The following is an 18,795-nucleotide window of genomic DNA, read 5'->3' as shown; positions in this document are numbered from 1 at the left end:
GGGGCGAACGCGGGCGGACGGGGCGGCGAACGGAGGCAGCGGCCGACTCGGGCGCGGGGCTCGCCGGCGCTCCGGCGGTCCTCAGCGGCGGCGGAAGGGTGGACGGGGTCGGGCTCGGCGTGGCCGACGCGCGGGTGGGGGCGGTGTGGCCGGGGCGGGCGGCCGGAGTGGTGGTGGTGGAGCTCGCTCCGGCGAGAAATCGGGCCGGCCTGGGGGCGTGTTTGGGAGTGAGAGGTGGGGGAAAAGAACAAGGGGCCCAGGGGCTACTTATAGGAGGCTCAAGGGGGCCGGAGGCGGGGTGGACGCTGCGGGGGAGTAACTTCAGCGTTTCTCGGTAACGTACGAGTGATGGTGCTTGATGGCTGTTGATGGCCGGGTTGAAGACGACCCTGACGGGTGGGCCTGTTATCGCCAGATTTTAACCAAGTCCGGAGATGGGCCGTGATTAAATGGGCTTAGAGAATATGCACGTGAAATATTTCTGAATCGGCCTCGTACGAGCATTTGGGCTAGACTGCCCGTGTATTTGTACATTATGGTAGATTTAGAATTAAGAGATAGAGTTTAGTTCGTACGAAGTTAGGTTTATTTCCCAAATTAGAAAGTCTACGGACTATAAATATGTACCTAGGGTTATTGAGAAAAGGAGGACGATCACGTTCGCAACAAACCAATTTAGGCGCATCGCCACCCTTGTTTCGAGGGTTTCTTCCGGGTAAGCGCCATGCTTCCTAAATCGCATCTTGCGATCTAAGCAGCATCAAGTTTATTCGTTGTTTATGTGTTGCTCATACTGAAGCCTTGTTGATGGCGAGCAACGCCGTTATCATTAGATATGTTAGGGTTAGCATCGATACTATCTTGATGTATTTGCTTAGTTATGCTATCCTTAGATATCTAGCTGCCTTTACACCTACCTTGGGTGTAAGGGCAATATCTTTCTTAGTCTTTATTTAGTAGATTTGATCTGTTATGATCGTTCCTTGTTTACCAAGGATTAGTTTGATATCTGCGTAGCCAGGCCTTGCAAACGGGTTGAATGATCCAGTAGTGCTTGAGGTGCGGTTTGCCGATCCTAGAGGAGTTGTTCCGGGAATCAACCCCATGTTGGTTTTTAGGCCTTTTCTAGGGTTAGTTTTCCGTTACTTTATGTATCTGCCAGGCTCAATTACGTGCAAGATGTTCCAGTCATGTGGTGAAAACCCTAGATCATCGTAGATCGTTTTAACTTAATATTGATCAAGCAGGACCACCATGCTATTGTAGATCCAGTACGAATCATGGGTGGATCGGCTCCTTGAGCCGATTCACAGGATAACCTGAGAGCCGGTCGAGGCTCATATTTAATGTTTACGTGTCTGCCATGCAGGAAATTAATCGAAGCAATCCATCACCTTCCTGACCAGGTATAGGTCAGGTGGCATGCCCTTGCACCAGCTAGGACGTGTGCCGGAGCATTGCGGGCCGTCGCCCGAGGGACCAGGACCCACCAGCAGTTCTGGGAGCCTCCCGGCTCTCCGTGTTGCCCGTCGCTGCTCGCCGGTGGGTTTTGGCAGGCAACACATTCTGGAACGCCCGGTGGGACAGTCTACAGCAACTGCGTCAACATCTGCACCAGAGATGGCGGAAGACCCAGTCACGTACGAGGATTTGACTGAGGAGCACAAGAAGAAATACGATGAGATTAAAGCTCTCTTCGAAGCCGACCTCATCGGCTCTTTCGAGAGGACCCGTAGACATGGCATTAGATGGAAAGGGTTCTCAGCCGAAGGCGCTCTCGATGAAGTGGATCTATCTACCTCTTCAGAAGAACGCACCAGAGCTCTGCGCCAGGAAATTAATTACATGGTGGCTCACTCTCTACACCGTCATTCTGAGAGCCTGGTGAACGCTTTCGAGCGTGTTGCAGTTCGCGTGGTCCAGGAAATCATGAAGCATCAGTATTCTCCGTCAGGACCTGCCCTAGGGACTCACCAGGGAGAAATACCGTTCCAGACCAGACCACAGCTGCCATTCTCGCTTGCGGCTCCAGAGCTGTCGGGTTCACCGACGTACGTCGTCTACAAGATCGGAGGCGACCCTAGCGATTACCAGTTCCTGTATGAGTCACCTAAGGAAATCCCGCACGGATACATGTGCACGTACGTGCCGGACTGCAATAACTTGGCGCGCACGAACCAGATTACAACAGGAGGGATTTCTGGAACAGCAGGAGGGATTTCTGGAGCGGATCTCGAGAAGCAGGCGTGGCTAACTAAATATGCCACCGCAACGAATCATCAAAGCTCGGCTCCTGCAGCTCATACCGTGGACCAAATCAGTGCAATCTTGAGAGACCAGTTCGGCATGGTGCCTAAAAGGAGGGCAATCGGCTATTCTAAGCCGTACCCCAACGAATATGATTTGATTCCACTGCCGCCCAAGTATCGGCTCCCTGAGTTCTCAAAGTTTAGTGGATCAGAGGGCTCTAGTTCAATTGAGCATGTGAGCCGGTATTTGGCACAGTTGGGCATGATTTCAGCATCAGACCAGTTGCGTGTAAGGTTTTTTGCGCAATCTCTCACAGGATCAGCTTTTGGGTGGTACACCTCGCTGCCACCAGATTCAATCCGGACGTGGAAGCAGATGGAAGAGCAGTTCCATATGCAATATCACTCAGAAGCTACCGAGGCTGGCATTGCCGATCTTGCGCAAGTGCGACAGAAGCGTGGAGAAACGGTGTCGGAATACATTCATCGTTTCAGGAACGTTAGGAACCGATGTTATTCGGCTCGTTTGAATGAGAAAGAAGCAGTCGATCTGGCAGTGTTGGGCCTCGCCGCACCGATCAAGGATCTGGCTTTCCAAGCGGAATACACTTCACTGGCGCATATGGTTCAGAAACTATCATTGTATGAGCAGCGCCACCCAGAATTGTACCAGGACAAGTTCAAACGCCCGATAAGCCTGGTTGAGACAGAAGAGGTTGAAGACTCTGCAGGAGACCAGGAAGTAGCTGTGGCTGAATGGGCTCGGGGGGCGAACCCCGTATCCTGCAAATGGGTGAAACCACCAGGTCCTGCAAAAGGGTTTGACTTCGACGTAAGCAAAGCTGAGCAGATTTTCGATCTCTTACTTAAGGAGAAGCAGCTGAAGTTACCCGAAGGCCATAAAATCCCTACGACGCAAGAGATGAACAGAAGGCCATACTGCAAGTGGCATCACTCGTTCACCCATACCACCAGCGACTGCAAAGTGTGGCGTCAGCAGATCCAAATGGCGATAGAACAAGGCCGTCTGATTTTCAGCCAATATGCCATGAAAGTGGACACGCAACCGTTTCCGGCCGTCAACATGGTGGAGTGCAATCACTCCGTGAGGCACCAGCCAGATTTCTCGTTCAGTGTTAACATGGCAGGGCCTGTATACCACCCTGGTAGGGACAAAGAAGAGAGCAGTCGCTCTCGTGGCAAGGAAAAAGAGGAGGCCGACCCACGTAGCCGGCCCTGATATGATGACAGACGGTACATCACAGAGGAGCAAGTGAGAAACGTGCGGTACCAACGACCACTCTCCGAGCATCTCCTTAACAAATATGAGCGTCAGTACGACCAACGCTGGTGATACGATGTAGACGACGAAAGAGATCGTCGGTCTAGTGTAGACAACAGAAAATATCGTCGGTATGATAGAGACGACGAAGGATATGAGCGCCGCGCTAAGGGAAAGTCAAGAGAGCAGGAGGACATGGACAGACACTGGGATTGTCCTTTCTTTAAGCATTGCTGGGACTCAGGATTGAGCCGATTGCCTACAGTCGACAACTGCCCGGAATGTAGACAGAAGAAGAAGGACACAGGTGACGTGTCAGTGTTCAAACGTCTAGGGCCTCTCCCATCTCGGAACAAGCAAGCTGAGTCCTCTCGGGTGGAAGATCTCGAGGAAATAGATGAAGATGAAGAAGAGGAAGAAGATAGATACCACCGGCCAAGGTGGTGCCCTGATGGACTCAGTCATTCTCAAAAGCGTAGGGTTCAGCGACTACGTAGCTTGGAGGAAGCCGAGAGGCAATACCTGCACACGTTTAGGAAAGCGCGGCCCGATCTGGCCGTGAAAATTCAGCAAACTTTGGATGAGGAGGGTCGTCCACAGAAGAAAGAGTGGCGCCCCAAACAAAAGAAAGCCGACGAGAAGGCATCGGCTGGCACAAACATGGTGTTCATACTTCCGTCGGAGTTTTGTGCTCCAAGAACGGAAGAAGCACCTGTAGCACAGCTTGACTGCGGCCCACGGCCAGTTATCTTTGAAAAGCCACGAGAAAAGAGCTACAAACATCTGAAGGCCCTGTACTTAAGAGGTTATATCAACTGGCAGCCTGTCAACAAGATGTTGGTTGACACGGGAGCGGCAGTCAATATAATGCCATACTCCATGCTACGTCGTCTGGGACGCTCTAGCGCGGATCTGATCAAAACCAACGTCACATTGAGCGACTTCAACGGCCAAGCATCAGAAGCGCAAGGCGTTCTGAGCGTGGATCTAACTGTAGGCCGAAAAACCATCCCTACGTCATTCTTCATAGTCGACAGCAAAAGCACCTACGCTGTCCTGTTAGGGAGGGATTGGATTCACGCCAACTGCTGCATTCCATCCACAATGCACCAATGCTTGATACAGTGGGATGGAGATGAAGTAGAGGTCGTCCATGCAGATGACTCAGCCGAGATCTCAACGGCTGGCATGAACATTTGGGAAGCGGAAGACCAAGAGCCACTCTCTGGAGTCAGTTTGGACGGCTGTGAGCGCATCGAAGTTACAAAAAACGGGGTGAGGCTGGTCTTATCCACCGGCCTGACAGAGTAACAAGACCAAAGTCAATGGACGTACGTGGCAAGGCCGATCCCTGCGATCGGCCCCAAAAAATAAAAAGTAATGATCTCACCTCAAGCATGTCACATAGTCGTAGTAACGGGACTCCTTCCCGTAGTAAAGCACGAACAAGTTGTAAACCTTCATTGAGCAATGCAATCAAAATGGGGGCCGATTCCAGCAATCGGCCCATATTATCCTTGCCATACGTTTTGCCTGTGTTTAGCATCGATCTAGCAGGCGACGGAAAGCTAGGGTATGGGTTTATATCGGCTGATGAGCTAGAAGAGGTTGGCATTGGTCCTGGGGATAAGCCACGACCAACTTTTATCAGCAAAAAGTTAGATCCGCATCTGAGGAGCCTGATGATAGCTCTGTTGAAAGAATACCCAGATTGCTTTGCATGGGATTACACAGAAATGCCTGGGTTAGACAAGAGCATCATTGAGCATCGGCTCCCTCTTAAGAAAGGATTTCGGCCGTTCCAGCAACGAGCACGACAGATGAAGGCCGAGATTATAGAAGAAGTCAAGAAAGAGATCGAGAAAATGTTGGACGCCGGGTTCATCAGGCCATGCAGGTATGCTGAATGGATTTCTAGTATCGTACCTGTACAGAAAAAGGACGGCCGATGGCGTGTCGCCATAGATTTTCGAGATCTCAACAGAGCTACTCCAAAGGATGAGTATCCAATGCCGGTGGCTGAGACATTGATCAATGCAGCTGCTGGTCATAAGGTGTTAAGTTTCATGGATGGCAATGCCGGCTACAACCAAATTTTCATGGCTCCAGAAGATGTACACAAGACTGCATTCAGAGTACCAGGTTCAGTGGGCTTGTTTGAATATGTAGTCATGACTTTTGGACTGAAAAATGCCGGTGCAACATACCAAAGAGCCATGAATTACATCTTTCATGATCTGATTGACAAGTTGGTGGAAATTTACATCGATGACGTGGTGGTCAAGTCTGTCTCCGTAGAAGGGCACTTGGAGGATTTACGACGCATCCTGGACCGAACTAGAAAATCCGGGCTAAGAATGAATCCAAAGAAGTGTGCTTTTGGGGTGACGGCCGGTCAATTCTTGGGTTTCTTGGTTCATGAACGTGGAATTGAGATCGGCCTGAAAAGCCAGGAGGCAGTGCGAACAATGCAGCCACCTACCACGAAGAAGGAACTCCAATGTCTTATCGGCAAAATCAACTTCGTCCGAAGGTTCATCTCCAATCTGTCAGGACGAATCGAGCCGTTCATGGGATTGGTGAAAATTAAATCTGATGACGAGTTTCATCACAGGTGAGCAGAGCAGCGAGCGTTTGACGAAATTAAAGAGTATCTAACGGCGCCGCCTGTGTTAGTCCCGCCTCAGCAAGACAGACCATTCTATATTTACTTATCAGTAGCTGACACTTCCATCGCTTCAGTGGTGGTGCAACTTTATGATGGTCTGGAGAGGGTGGCTTTCTACCTCAGCAGAAGGATGTTGGACGCAGAGACAAGGTATCCTGAGATCGAGAAGTTGTGCCTCTGCCTATTTTTTACCTGCACCAAGCTTCGTCACATCTTTCTGTCAGCGGAAATTGTCATCATATGCAAATCAGACGTCATCAAACATATGTTGTCGGCTCCTGTGTTGAAAGGCCGGCTCGGTAAGTGGATGTTTGCATTGTTAGAATTTGATCTCCGGTATCAGCCTGCAAAAGCAGTCAAGGGACAAGCGTTGGCCGATCTTATTGCTGAACGAATCAACACTGATATAGCAACACTGTCTGTACGTGCATGGGCCATGTTCTTCGATGGATCGGCTTGTGATGATGGTTGCGGCATCGGCATTCTACTCGTGTCGCCTCGTGGGGCAACATATTCCTTCTCCATCAGGTTATCTACCCCTTGCACCAACAATGTCGGTGAGTATGAGGCAATACGCAAGGGAATGGAGTTGCTTTTGGAAGCCGGGGCAGAAGCAGTGGAACTTTTTGGAGACTCAAAATTGGTGATTTCCCAGCTCACGGAGGAATACAAGTGCGAGAGTGAGTCACTCTTCCCATTATGGATGCAATGTCATGAGCTGATGGCACAATTTAGGTACATAAACTTCAATTGGGTCCCAAGGTCGCAAAATACCGAGGCCAACGATCTCGCACAGATGGCGTCAGGCTACAAGGACATACCAGATGGATCCGATGTTCAGGTACATTTCCTGGAACAGGATGACTGGAGAGCCGATATCTTCAATTACTTGAAAGACCCGGCTCGGGGGCACCTAAACGGATAAGGTACAAGGCCATGAAATATGTCCTTATAGGGGATGACATGTTCTACAGGACTTTGGAATGGTTACTTCTCAAATGTCTGGGACCAGCCGAGTCAAATCGGCTCTTACACGACGTACACGAAGGCGCCTGTGGAACTCACCAATCGGCTCATAAGATGAAATGGTTGATCAGGCGATCAGGGTTTTACTGGCCCACCATGCTTGAGGACTGCTTCAGGTACTATAAAGGGTGTTAAGCATGTCAGATGTTTGGGAAAATTCAGATGGTACCTGCATCAGCAATGAACCCCATCATCAAGCCTTGGCCATTTCGAGGTTGGGGCATGGATATGATCGGCAAAATCAATCCTCCATCAAGCAAAGGCCACAATTGGATCTTGGCCATTACAGATTATTTCACTAAATGGATGGAAGCCGTTCCTATGAAGTCAGTAAAATCGGAAGATGTTATCAATTTTGTAAAAGAACATGTCATTCATAGATTCGGGATTCCCCAGACTATCACGACCGATGGAGGTTCAGTCTTTATTTCTAAGGAGTTCAGAAAGTTCTGCGAAGACATGGGAATCAAGTTGATCCGATCGTCTCCATACTATGCTCAAGCAAATGGGCAAGCTGAAGCGTCCAACCAGAGCCTTATCAAGCTGATTAAGAGGAAAGTTGACGAGCACCCTAGACGTTGGCACGAGATATTGTCAGAGGCTTTGTGGGCTTATCGCATGTCATGTCATGGAGCGATAAAAACCTCGCCATACCATCTAGTCTATGGACAAGAGGCCGTATTGGCCTGGGAAATTACCGCTGGTTCAAGGCGTGTGACGTTTCAGAATGATTTAACAACTGAAGAGTATGCAGCCCTGATGAGTGATAGCATTGAGGATCTAACGGAACTCAGACTTTGGTCGTTGGAGAAGATTAAAGAGAACAAAGCCAAGGTAGCTCGTGCATACAATAAGAAGGTGAGACCAAAGGAGTTCTAAGTTGGTGATCTAGTATGGGAAGCTGTACTGCCATTGGGAACTAAAGATGCAGAAAATGGTAAATGGTCTCCGAATTGGCACGGGCCGTACAGAGTCGACCAAGTTTTAAAGGGTAATGCATACATGCTCGAACAGTTGGACGGTGTTAAATTCCCAGTAGCTGTCAATGGTCAGCATCTCAAGAAATATTTCCCAAGTATGTGGGATGACGGACAGTGAAATAGTGGGGCCGATGCATGAAGTCGGCCAGTAAAAAAAATGTACATACAAATCACAGCCGATGCACAGACATCGACTTTAGAAAAATATGCAAAACAACAGGACATAAGTACAGCCGATGCACAGACATCGACTTCAGACTAAAAAGCTGATGCACATCCATCGACTCTAGAGGTACAAGCTTAATTGAGCAGTTATCAGATTACATATAGAGGCTCTACTGAAGGAATGCCTCGAGGGCATGGAGGGTGTCAGCACGAACACGATCCACCTCGGCGATCTCGGCCTCATCATCTTCGTCCTTTCCTGCCACCAGCTGCTTGTTCAGGGCACGTATTTCGGCCAGATCAGTCTTCAGTTCAGCTTTGAGGCCTTCTGCTTCCTCGTGGGAGTGGGCAATAAGAGCTTCCTTATCTTGGATGAGCTATTTGGTTGCCCGGACCCTCTCTTCAAGGTCCTCCAACTCCTTTCGCAAGGTCTCAAGTTCGGGCCAAGGTCTTGTGACAGAGGTGTCAGTTTTGGCGTCCAAGGCTGCCTTTTTCTCATTAAGCCGCTGACATTTGTCTGCAATATCGGCTTTCAACGGAAGCTGGGCGTGGCATAGGTCGATTCTCTGACGAGCCAATTTCACCCTTAACCTGTAGGCAGACCGAGTCACAACTGGCCAGAGTTTCACCTGCAACGTCACCGGGAGATGAGGTTGGATGTCTTCAAGAATGCTCTTCACTTCCTCGGGGTCTTCAACCAATGTCTCAATTGAGGAGGAGAGCAGGGCCTTGAGACGCTGGAGTTGACCCTGGGTAGCGTTGGGGCCTGACTCTACACTTGCCCTAGAGGTAGCTGGTTCGATGGATTCAGGGTCGAACGTTAGAAAGCTTGAGAGGTCATAACCCTGACAAACAATAAGAACAGCATCAGTATGCAGCAAAAGAGAAGAGTAGAGCCAAGGGAAGGGAGTATACCTCTCCTAAGACCAGAGGGACAGCCGATGATGAGGTGATCGGCTCTTGTGTTTCCGCTGTGGGCTTGGCCAAGTTGGCAACCTTGTCAGCTACACTTTTAGAGGTTGCTAGGTCCAGGGTGGCGGATGGCATCAGTACCCCCTCGACTTCCCCACTAGAGGTGTCATCAGTCTGCAAAGGAAGTGGTTAGCCGATGTGAGCAGCGATGGGTTAGCATGAAATATAAGCCGAGGAGAGTATGGAGGGTAATTACATTTGAAGCCTCTTGGTTTGATGAAGGGGCTTGCGGTTCCTTGCGAGCTCTCTTGATGCATCGGCTCTTTGTGCGTAGACCGCCCTGCCCTGCTTTGATTGGAGCTTGGGAAGCAGCAGGTTCAGGAGCTGACCTTTTCTTGAAGCCGACGGTGGCAAGTCTGGCTGGCTCTGCGTGATGGTTTTCCCAGAGTTGCCCGAGCTCGAGTCCCTTCGACTGGACTGTGTCTCCTCGCTGGAGTTTTCTTCAGTAGAGGCCTGTAAAAGAAATACAAGCATGTTGCAGAAGCCTAGAAGGATAGATGAAATCATCCAAGGCATGGATCAGCTTACGTGCAAACTTTCTTGAGCTGGAGTAGGGTTTTGGCGCTTCAAGGTCTTCCTGGCAGCTACTTTCCTCACTGCCGTTCTCGCCTTGATTGAGTCTCGGGGGGCAGCTACCCTGGAAGATACTCTGCTCTTGGGAGCCGATTTTGGTGAAATCGGCTGGCTCTGCATCACAACCTTCTTCAAGGGAGGTGAGCTTTTGCAGAAAAGGACCACCGGAGCTGGTGGGAGGAATTTGAAGGGAGAGCCATCATCATATACCGGTTCTGGACCATCTTGTTGCTGCAAGGAGACAGAGCAAGGTTATAAAAATCATTATAAGCCACTGCAAGAAATTTGTGAGTAGTGGTACCTGTTCTGCAGGGATATCATATTCAGCATCAAGTTGTTTCAGCAACGGTCCCAGAGCTCTCCTGAAGCCATGGGTCTTCCACATTGACCACCAGGTCTCGAAACCATCAGTTGATGAGGTGAAACAGAGGTTGTGAGGGACTGGAATGGCTAGAGCATCCAAGAAAGAGTAACACCTCTAGCCGGTGAGGACATCAGGCAACTCAGCTCTGCTCTCTGTTAAGTGGTGGAGGAAGAAGTGTGGAGACACCTGCCCAAGACCAAACTGCCGGGCTACTACGACCGGCTGATAAGACTCATAACCAGGTTTGATGATCCTGTTTGAGGTGCTCATGCCAACTGGAAGGAAGCAGGGACGGATCATGATGGAATACAACTGCCGGGTGCTGGCGTCATCGGCAAAGCTGTCTAGCCTGAAGGAGACTGGATTTTCAAAATTTTCAGACTCCTTGTAAGGAAAGAAGAGAGGATTGTCCAGGCCTTGGAAGAAAATCCTGAACCACTCTGATGCTTCCTTAGGGATCAGTTTGCTGCCTGGAAGGCTATATAGAGCTTGGCCGTAGCTAGTGCATCGGATATGCTTCCCATTAGCATCTGGGAATGTGCAAGTGGCCAAAGGTGGAAAGTGTGGGATCTGGTTTTGGAAGTACAGCTGAGCCCATAGCTGAATAAACCACCAGGGGCCTCCTGTTTTGATTGTCTTTTGGGAGAACAAGTTGACAGACATCAGTTGGAGATATCGATAGACCTCTCCAAGGAATAGTTTGCCGATGCCAAGCTGAGTGCCTTTGGCAAGTTCATAGGCCAGGGAAAGGTAATTCTTGGTTGGGGCAAGTGAAGGGCCACAGAATATGAAGTGTTCCAACCAGAAGTTCAGGAAGGTCGTGTGTTCTTTCTCTGTTACAGGGCCCTTGGTTTTCATGTGGCGTCTAAGATAGGCACCCCAGTTTGTACACTCTGTTTTGGAGGAGAGTGTGAAAGGAACCTTTGGCAGCATAAAAGCAGAGGGGCTTGGGGATGCAATGTCTAGAGTGATCATGGCCACGTCTAGTAGGGTTGGTGTCATGGGGCCATGGCCAAACATGAAGCAATTCAAAGCATCAGACCAAAAGTAGCCGATGGTTTTCAGAAGGTTTTCATGTTTCTCAAGGGGAGACAGTGATAAAGATAAAGCATCGGCTATTCCTGTGGTTTCCCAGGTGGCTTGGTGAGTTTTGGATACTCTATTATACCATGAAACCCAATCTTCAGGAGGATTAGGCCAGGCTCGTAAGCAGTCGGCCCAAGAAGTTAGATCTAAATTCTGGTTCACGAAGGGAATTCTATTGGCCTCGCATGAAATCAAATGGGCAGGACTCTCGGTAGAACGAGGGCCAAGACAGAGAGAATTTGGAAGAGAAGGATGCGGCGGCAGCAGAATGTCTGATACCTAAAAATTAATGACGGAATGAGACATTAATTCAAATGTTTGTTGTTGATTCTAACACTATGCTCGGATGGCGAGGAGCGGTTGAGGATTACCTTCAGGCCAGAGACCGTAGCGTTGGCGTTGGATGATTCCGCCATTGGATTCGCTGCGGAGTTGAATCTGCGCGATTGAGATCTGAGATTCGCGTGGCCGTGAGTTTGGATCTGTTCGAGCGGCGATTTGGGGATCTGAGTTTACTCTTTCAGACAAGGGTTGCAGGTTACCGTTTGAATAGGCAACTGATTTGGCCTTACTCGCGTTTTGTGGTAAAGGCCGATGCGCTGCCATCGGCTCTTTTGCGCGTTGACTTGCTTTGACAATCGGCAAAATTGATATAAAAGCAAAATCGACATGGAAACATTTTCTTCATTGATAAAGAGGGTTTTTTACAGAGAAGAGCCGATTGCTCGAGAAAGGAAGAACAAAAGAAGAGCCGATTACTACTACTAGTCCTATGCTAGTAGTCCCTAATCTAAGGGCCGTCGCTGCCCTTGTCGTCGCTGTCGTAGCTGTCGTCGGCGCTGCTGCCGGCGAGCTCCTCGTCGCTGCTGCCGTAGCCCTCGGCAGGGGCTTCTTCCTCCTCCTCGTCGTCGTCGTCATCCGACCCGGCGCGGAAGCGCTTCGCCGGCGGGTACTCGTCGGAGGAGGTGTCGTCCTCCTCTTCCTCCTCCTCGTCGGAGGAGGTGAATTCACCCCAGGAGAAGAGGTCGTCCTCGCTCTCCGCCTCTAGTTCCCCGTCGACGAGGAACCGGAGGTCGTCCTCCGCGTCGGTCAGGGGCAAATCATCATCTGACCCGACGACGGTCAGGGGTGCGCCATCTGGCACGAAGTCGAAGTTCCAGTCCCTCTCGTCCCAATGCTCGGGAGCGCGCCTATTGTACGCCTCCATCTGGTCGTACTCCAGCATCGGCTCGCTCGAGGAAGAGGACTGGAAGGAGAGACCCGATGAGGCAGAGGAGGAGGAGGAAGACATGGTTGCCGAGGAGGGGGTTTTTTCCGGTGGCTAGTACGGAGCAAGGGGATGAAGAGGCGAACTGCTCGACGCGGTTAAATAAAGGGGATATAGTGGAGATTTAATGCTACAATGGTTTCCGAGGACGTGGTGCCAAAACTTTCAAATCGTGCAGAGAAGTTGAGAAGGCAAGGCATCATGATGAAAGGATACTGTGACGGTTCTGCTCTGCCACGACGTGACCCTACGAAGAAAAAAAACAGAATGGTTTTGAAATTATCATTGCCAAAACCAGGGGGGCATGTGTTATCGCCAGATTTTAACCAAGTCCGGAGATGGGCCGTGATTAAATGGGCTTAGAGAATATGCACGTGAAATATTTCTGAATCAGCCTCGTACGAGAATTTGGGCTAGACTACCCGTGTATTTGTACATTATGGTAGATTTAGAATTAAGAGATAGAGTTTAGTTCGTACGAAGTTAGGTTTATTTCCCAAATTAGAAAGTCTACGGACTATAAATATGTACCTAGGGTTATTGAGAAAAGGAGGACGATCATGTTCGCAACAAACCAATTTAGGCGCATCGCCAAGTTTATTCATTGTTTATGTGTTGCTTGTACTGAAGCCTTGTTGATGGTGAGCAGCGCCGTTATCATTAGATATGTTAGGGTTAGCATCGATACTATCTTGATGCCATCTTAAGAAAAGGATCGACCATAGGAAGACTACCCGCAAAAAAAAAGGATTATGGGAAGACAATTGGAGCAATCATGAAACGATCAATAACATGTCTGTATCTATATTTATCATCAGGCTAATTTTTTGGCAGGCTCGGTATCATGAACCAGAACAAATAATGATCATTTAACTGGACCTACAGTGTGGCGATCAATAACATGTGTGTATCTATATTTATCATCGGGCTAATTTTTTGGCAGGCTTGGTTGATAATCCTTTGATCAAATGGGAGAATCTGGACAGAGACTTATACATAGAAAAAGGCATCACATATATTTCTGTCAAGTTAAATTTCAGTAAAGTACAAAGAGTCACTGCTCAAACTGAATCCTACACAATGAGATTCACACCTTTTAAGTTGGTTGCACTCGTTGTCCGCTTGGGAACATCCACGGTGCCGCCGTGTATGTGCATTTGAAGGTGACCCTCTGGCAGTATGGCCCATCCTTGCTGGAAGCAGAAAAGCCTCCTTTCTCTAGGTCCAACTTTGACAACTTTCCTATCTCCTCGTCGCTTTATATACCTGCAGTTTAGCTCATATCTCAAGCTCCAATTTTGAGAAAAAATGTGTAAATAAATGGTGCAGTATGCTCAACAGAAAAGAGACGCACAACAGGATATCTTCAGGGATAATGCCACTCTTAAGTTAGATGAACAAACTAAATCGGTAGTAATGCTGAGACATGAACAATCAATCATATACCTTTACCAAAATTAAATATCCACTCGATTAATCAAATGCAGCTGAAGAAAAAACGAATCTGGAATTTTTCCAAGGAGGTGCATCATGGCCACGGCTGGACAGTGTTGCCTTCCCTGTTGGTCTCCCATGTCCCTGCGTGTCAACTCCCAGAAGCTGGTGGAGTGCTAATCTGAATCCAGAATTGGGGATGAGCAAACAAAAAGAGAGAAGAAAATTAAACAGCCCTTTGGAGTGGTGCAAGTCGTGGATGAAGAACTTGTACCTGAACCTGCCTCTCCTTTCTTATGTGGACCTGCAGGACCACAATACACATGGGTGGGGATTGACGATTTGGAGCACGTCTGGCCGCCTGCGCCGTCCACGTTCCTCCTAGCAGCGTCGCCATGGCGGCACATCGCCACCACGCCGCCGCGCCGCACGCCCACACACAGATGAGTGTGTTGAATGAGAGATTCCGACCTACAACTTCCCTGTTCTCTCATCCTCTGTCGTGGATGTAGGCAGCCCAACCAGAAGAAGGCCACGTCCATGACACGCGACATCTGAAACCACATCACACAGTCATCGGCCCAAATTAGTGGCATCAGATTCTTCCCATGTCGCCGCCATAACCAAGCGCAGCAGACGAAATCATCTGCTGCATCTGCAGCACGCACACACGACACATCGAGCTCCTGGTCGAACGGCCAGCACCGGCGAGCGGCGGCCACGGCCGAGAGTGCGGGTGGCCCAGGAGCAGGACCGTGCCCATTCTGCACCTCCCTTACCGCCCGCGTCAGCAGCGGCGCAGATCCCGCCGCTCCGCCGGCGACCACGCACACGCCTTTTCTCCACCTAAGAGAGGGGTTCGACCACGGGGATGAATTCCTCATCCTCCACCGCGGCACTAGCAGGAAGAAAAGGAGAACCCCGAGCTCCTCCTCGACGGCATCAACCGAATCGGAAGCATGGCGGCAGAGAAGAAACGTGGAGGATGGCAATGGGGTAGAAAAGAGGATGGCAGAGAAGAAGACACGGGAAAAGTATGGATGAAGAAGAAAAGAAGAAATATCTCGGTGGCTCAAACCGCTTTTGACCGAGCACCGCTTTGACCACATAGACTCTGGATAGAACCGCCTACACTCTAGCATTGTAAGGTGAAAATCGCACGCGTCGATCGCTGATTGGAGAAAAATCGTCCGTGAACAGTTAAACGTTGTGGTAACGGCAAACACCTTCAACTTTGATATATAGTATATATTTTTATACTTTTGGAACTTGTACATGTTGGTTCCGTCAAAATTTTGATCTTTTTTAGAATCTGAGCTAAATGTTCCAATTCAAATCGGCTATGTGATGATATATTCGGTTCTAAACGTTAAACATTTATATCACAGCTTTTTCAGTGTCATTTCCTCACATATTACATCAGGGGCAAAAGTGTCATCTTACACATCTACTTAACACCGTTCGTACTTAAATTACACTAGAGGGTCAAATAAGGAACCAACCAAACTTTGTGTGTCAAAAAAGGAAGAATTTTTTTGCTAGGGCCAAAAAAGGAAGGCATATTTCAGCTAGGGCCAAATAAGGAATTCTCTCATCTTATGTTGTCTGATCGCCATCTAAGGTGCTGCGCAAACCCATCCATCCGTAACTGGAGAGATTCAAAATTCACATGACAGAAGTGAAAGTAGCCGAAATATTAGATTAGTGCAACAAACTAGCACCATAACACACTGGAAAGCTGATAATTTCACAATTCACCAGACAACGAGCACTCAATAAAGCTACAACTAGGAAGCACGTGCAGCTAAGGAAGCACCGTGCAGTCTAATAATAATCTAACTTATGCTAATCCCTTGTTAGCCAACATAAGGGACATTTAGGAAGCACGTGCAGCTAAGGAAGCACGTGCACTCTAATAATAATCTAACTTGATGTTAATCCCTTGTTAGCCAACAAGAGGGACATACAGGAAGCACATGCAGTCTAATAATAATCTAACTTGATAATCCTTGTTAGCCAAGGGGATACATGCAGCCAGCTCCAATCCATCGATCCATGATACAGCTGTAAAAACAAAACAACGTAAAACTGAGATTGATGAGCATTACTTAAATACCATGATTAAGAATTGCAACAGTAATTGACAAATTACTTGGGTGACATGAACGAGTAAAGCAGTGTATTAACTTGGTGATATGATAATTGTACTACCTCCATCCCGGTTTACAGGGCCTACGCGTATCCCAAGATCATCAATTTGACCAATATAACATAAATTTTACAGTATAAAAATTATAGCATTAGAAAGTGCAACCTAGATATAGGTGCAAGACCTCTAAACCGGGACAGAGGGAGTAGCAACATAGCAACAACTGACAAATGACTTTGTGATATGATCGAGCAACATAGCAGTAACTGACAAATGACTTGGTGATATGATCGAGCAACATAGCAGTAACTGACAAATGACTTGGTGATATGATCGAGCAACATAGCAGTAACTGACAAATGACTTGGTGATATGATCGAGCAACATAGCAGTAATTGACAAATGACTTGGTGATATGATCGAGTAATGTAGCAGTAACTGACAAATGACTTGGGTGATATGATAAAGTAATCTAGCAGTAATTGACAAATGACTCGGGTGATAAGATCGAGTAGAGCAATGTATTCACTTGGATGATACTGTATGGTCAAGTAATGTAACAGTAGTACCCTACTTGGCAAATTAAGCAGTGCACAACATAAAAGTACTAGTGCTAGCTAGCTAACATGTTTAGCTGAGTTATAAACAGAATAGAGACAAGTTATAATTGACAAATTTAACAAGTAGAAACAATTGTCAAGTAGAAATGTAGTAGCAGCTTACTAGTAGGATAAAACTGATGAAGTGAAAGACGTACTGACCTCAAACGGTCACGTTGCTGCCTGGACGGAAGAAATCAGAATCAAGGACAACAGGGCGATCCATCCACGGGATGACTAGACGTCTGTGCACCACAAGACGCATCCCAGCACGGCTGCTGCTCAAGTCAATGCCCACAAGGCGAGCATACGACGGTCCACCATTGTAGGGCTCAGGCAGCAGCATGTAGAGGATGCCATGATCCTGCTCCCTAAGAATGGGAAACTTGGGTACAGTCCTTGGCAACCCATGTTTCCTGAAGCCATCCAGCTCCCAGATGGTTTGCATCTTGAACTCGCTGTGTAGTTTCCAGCTCCCTTCCTGTGACAGGCGGTCCATAGCCCACACTTTGACCATGGTTTCGCCAGGGCAATCCTCCTCCTCCTTTGGTGGTTCGATGATGACAAACCAGATGCAGTTGCCCACAGAGCCCATATTCCGGTACATATCCATAGGGGGCTGATCGAAGCTGTATCTAGCCCCGCAACCGCTGGGCAAATACTTGAACTCACCCACAGGCCGGTCGCCCAGAACAAAATGGCTGGAATCGTAGTACATGAAACCTAGCCCAAGATCGCACCAGAGAGTAATGCGCTTGTGCGAGAACACCACGCTCGGCACGAACTCGTCAACATGCTGAAAGAGACTGCTTCTCTCAACCCACCCATGTTTGTACGAATTGAACTTGCTGAGACGGGCCGGCAGCACCGGCGGCTGTGACCACGTCAAGAAAACACGGTGCAATGGGCCTTCAGCAGTAAATTTCTCCGCCGTGAGGACCAGGGAGTACTTGCCTCCTGGATGCTTGACAGGGAACGGGGTGCAGGTGATCTGGTAGCCGGGAACATCGTGGGGGAGCAACGAGAGCGCCGCCGCAGCGGAGTCATAGACGAGGTAGTACGACCTGAAGTAGGAGGAGTCGTGCCTGGCGATGAAAGAGATTCGGAGGACCATGACATGCCCAGCAACGGTGTAGACGCCACCGGAGATGCGGATATGCCTCCCATAGATCTCCGCCATATCTTGATCGATCTGCCCCCCGATGCAGCTGCGGACGCGGAGAGAGGCGCCGATACACATGCAGGGGTGGAAGTCTTGGTCGTCGTCGGGACCGCCCCGCACGTACAGGTCGAGGCCCTCCACGATGAGATCGCCATGCTCCCCGCAGCCGTATGCCTCCTTCTTCAGGCACTTCACCTTCGCCCAACAAGACGGGAGATCCACGAGCTTGATATCGTACAGGATGTCTCCCATCACCAGGAAGGGCCGGGAAGGCACCTCTTCCGCCATGGATACGGCTCGGGCGAGGTCTAGGTCAGATGTTTGGTTTTGGATGTAGAAGAAGACTGCAGGATCAGATCCAGTCTTTTCTTTTTGCTAAATACTTATAATGAGGAAGAGGGGCCAAATCCGATCCTATTTCTACTCGCCAGCGCCAGACGCGATCAGCGATGGAGATAGGTGCGCTGGGGGACTCGTTGGATGCCGGTGGTGCGGATCGCGGGCTTGGTGGACGGTGGATGTGTACCTTAAAGAAACACACGGTTACAGGAGGGCGTGGATTCGGTTCACATGGACTGCTAGACCCATATCATAACTTTTGCTTCATCAAACCGAAAGGAGTCAAACCGGAAGGAGTAAGGGCATCTCCACGGCGCAACGCAAATGGACGCTGAGCGACCGTTTATGTCCGTCTTGGGTGCATCCGGACCTGGTCGGCAGTGAGTAGGTAAGCAAAAGATTTTTTTTATTACTATTGATTGGTCAAAAGGATCATCTTTACAGAGATGGTTAGTTGAGTTAACCTAAAATTACAACGGC

At 49.0% G+C, this 18,795-nt stretch overlaps 1 protein-coding gene and 1 long non-coding RNA gene across 2 annotated transcripts; both read right to left on the bottom strand.

Annotated features, from left to right (window-relative positions):
• Positions 1 to 13,333: 13,333 nt before the first annotated feature.
• Positions 13,334 to 15,202, bottom strand: LOC127323690 (uncharacterized). The gene is made up of 3 exons (XR_007865892.2): positions 14,341 to 15,202; positions 14,079 to 14,247; positions 13,334 to 13,898 (listed from the first exon to the last, which is right to left on the bottom strand). It is a non-coding gene; the product is annotated as an uncharacterized lncRNA (long non-coding RNA).
• Positions 15,203 to 15,745: 543 nt separating this feature from the next.
• LOC127323689 (uncharacterized) lies at positions 15,746 to 18,370 on the bottom strand. The gene is made up of 2 exons (XM_051351793.2): positions 16,977 to 18,370; positions 15,746 to 16,130 (listed from the first exon to the last, which is right to left on the bottom strand). The coding sequence occupies exon 1, from the start codon at positions 18,262 to 18,264 to the stop codon at positions 16,978 to 16,980; it is 1,287 nt and encodes a 428-aa protein (XP_051207753.2). The 5' UTR covers positions 18,265 to 18,370; the 3' UTR covers positions 15,746 to 16,130; position 16,977.
• Positions 18,371 to 18,795: the final 425 nt, after the last annotated feature.

The sequence above is a fragment of the Lolium perenne genome, chromosome 4 (genome assembly GCF_019359855.2).
Source record: "Lolium perenne isolate Kyuss_39 chromosome 4, Kyuss_2.0, whole genome shotgun sequence".
NCBI classification, from domain to species: domain Eukaryota; kingdom Viridiplantae; phylum Streptophyta; class Magnoliopsida; order Poales; family Poaceae; genus Lolium; species Lolium perenne.
Note: the sequence above shows the minus strand (reverse complement) of the source record. Positions and strands in the feature narration are given on the sequence as shown.

Excerpts from the sequence above, each read along its gene's own strand:
- LOC127323689 (XM_051351793.2), bottom strand. The coding sequence starts at position 18,264 with ATGGCGGAAGAGGTGCCTTCCCGGCCCTTCCTGGTGATGGGAGACATC.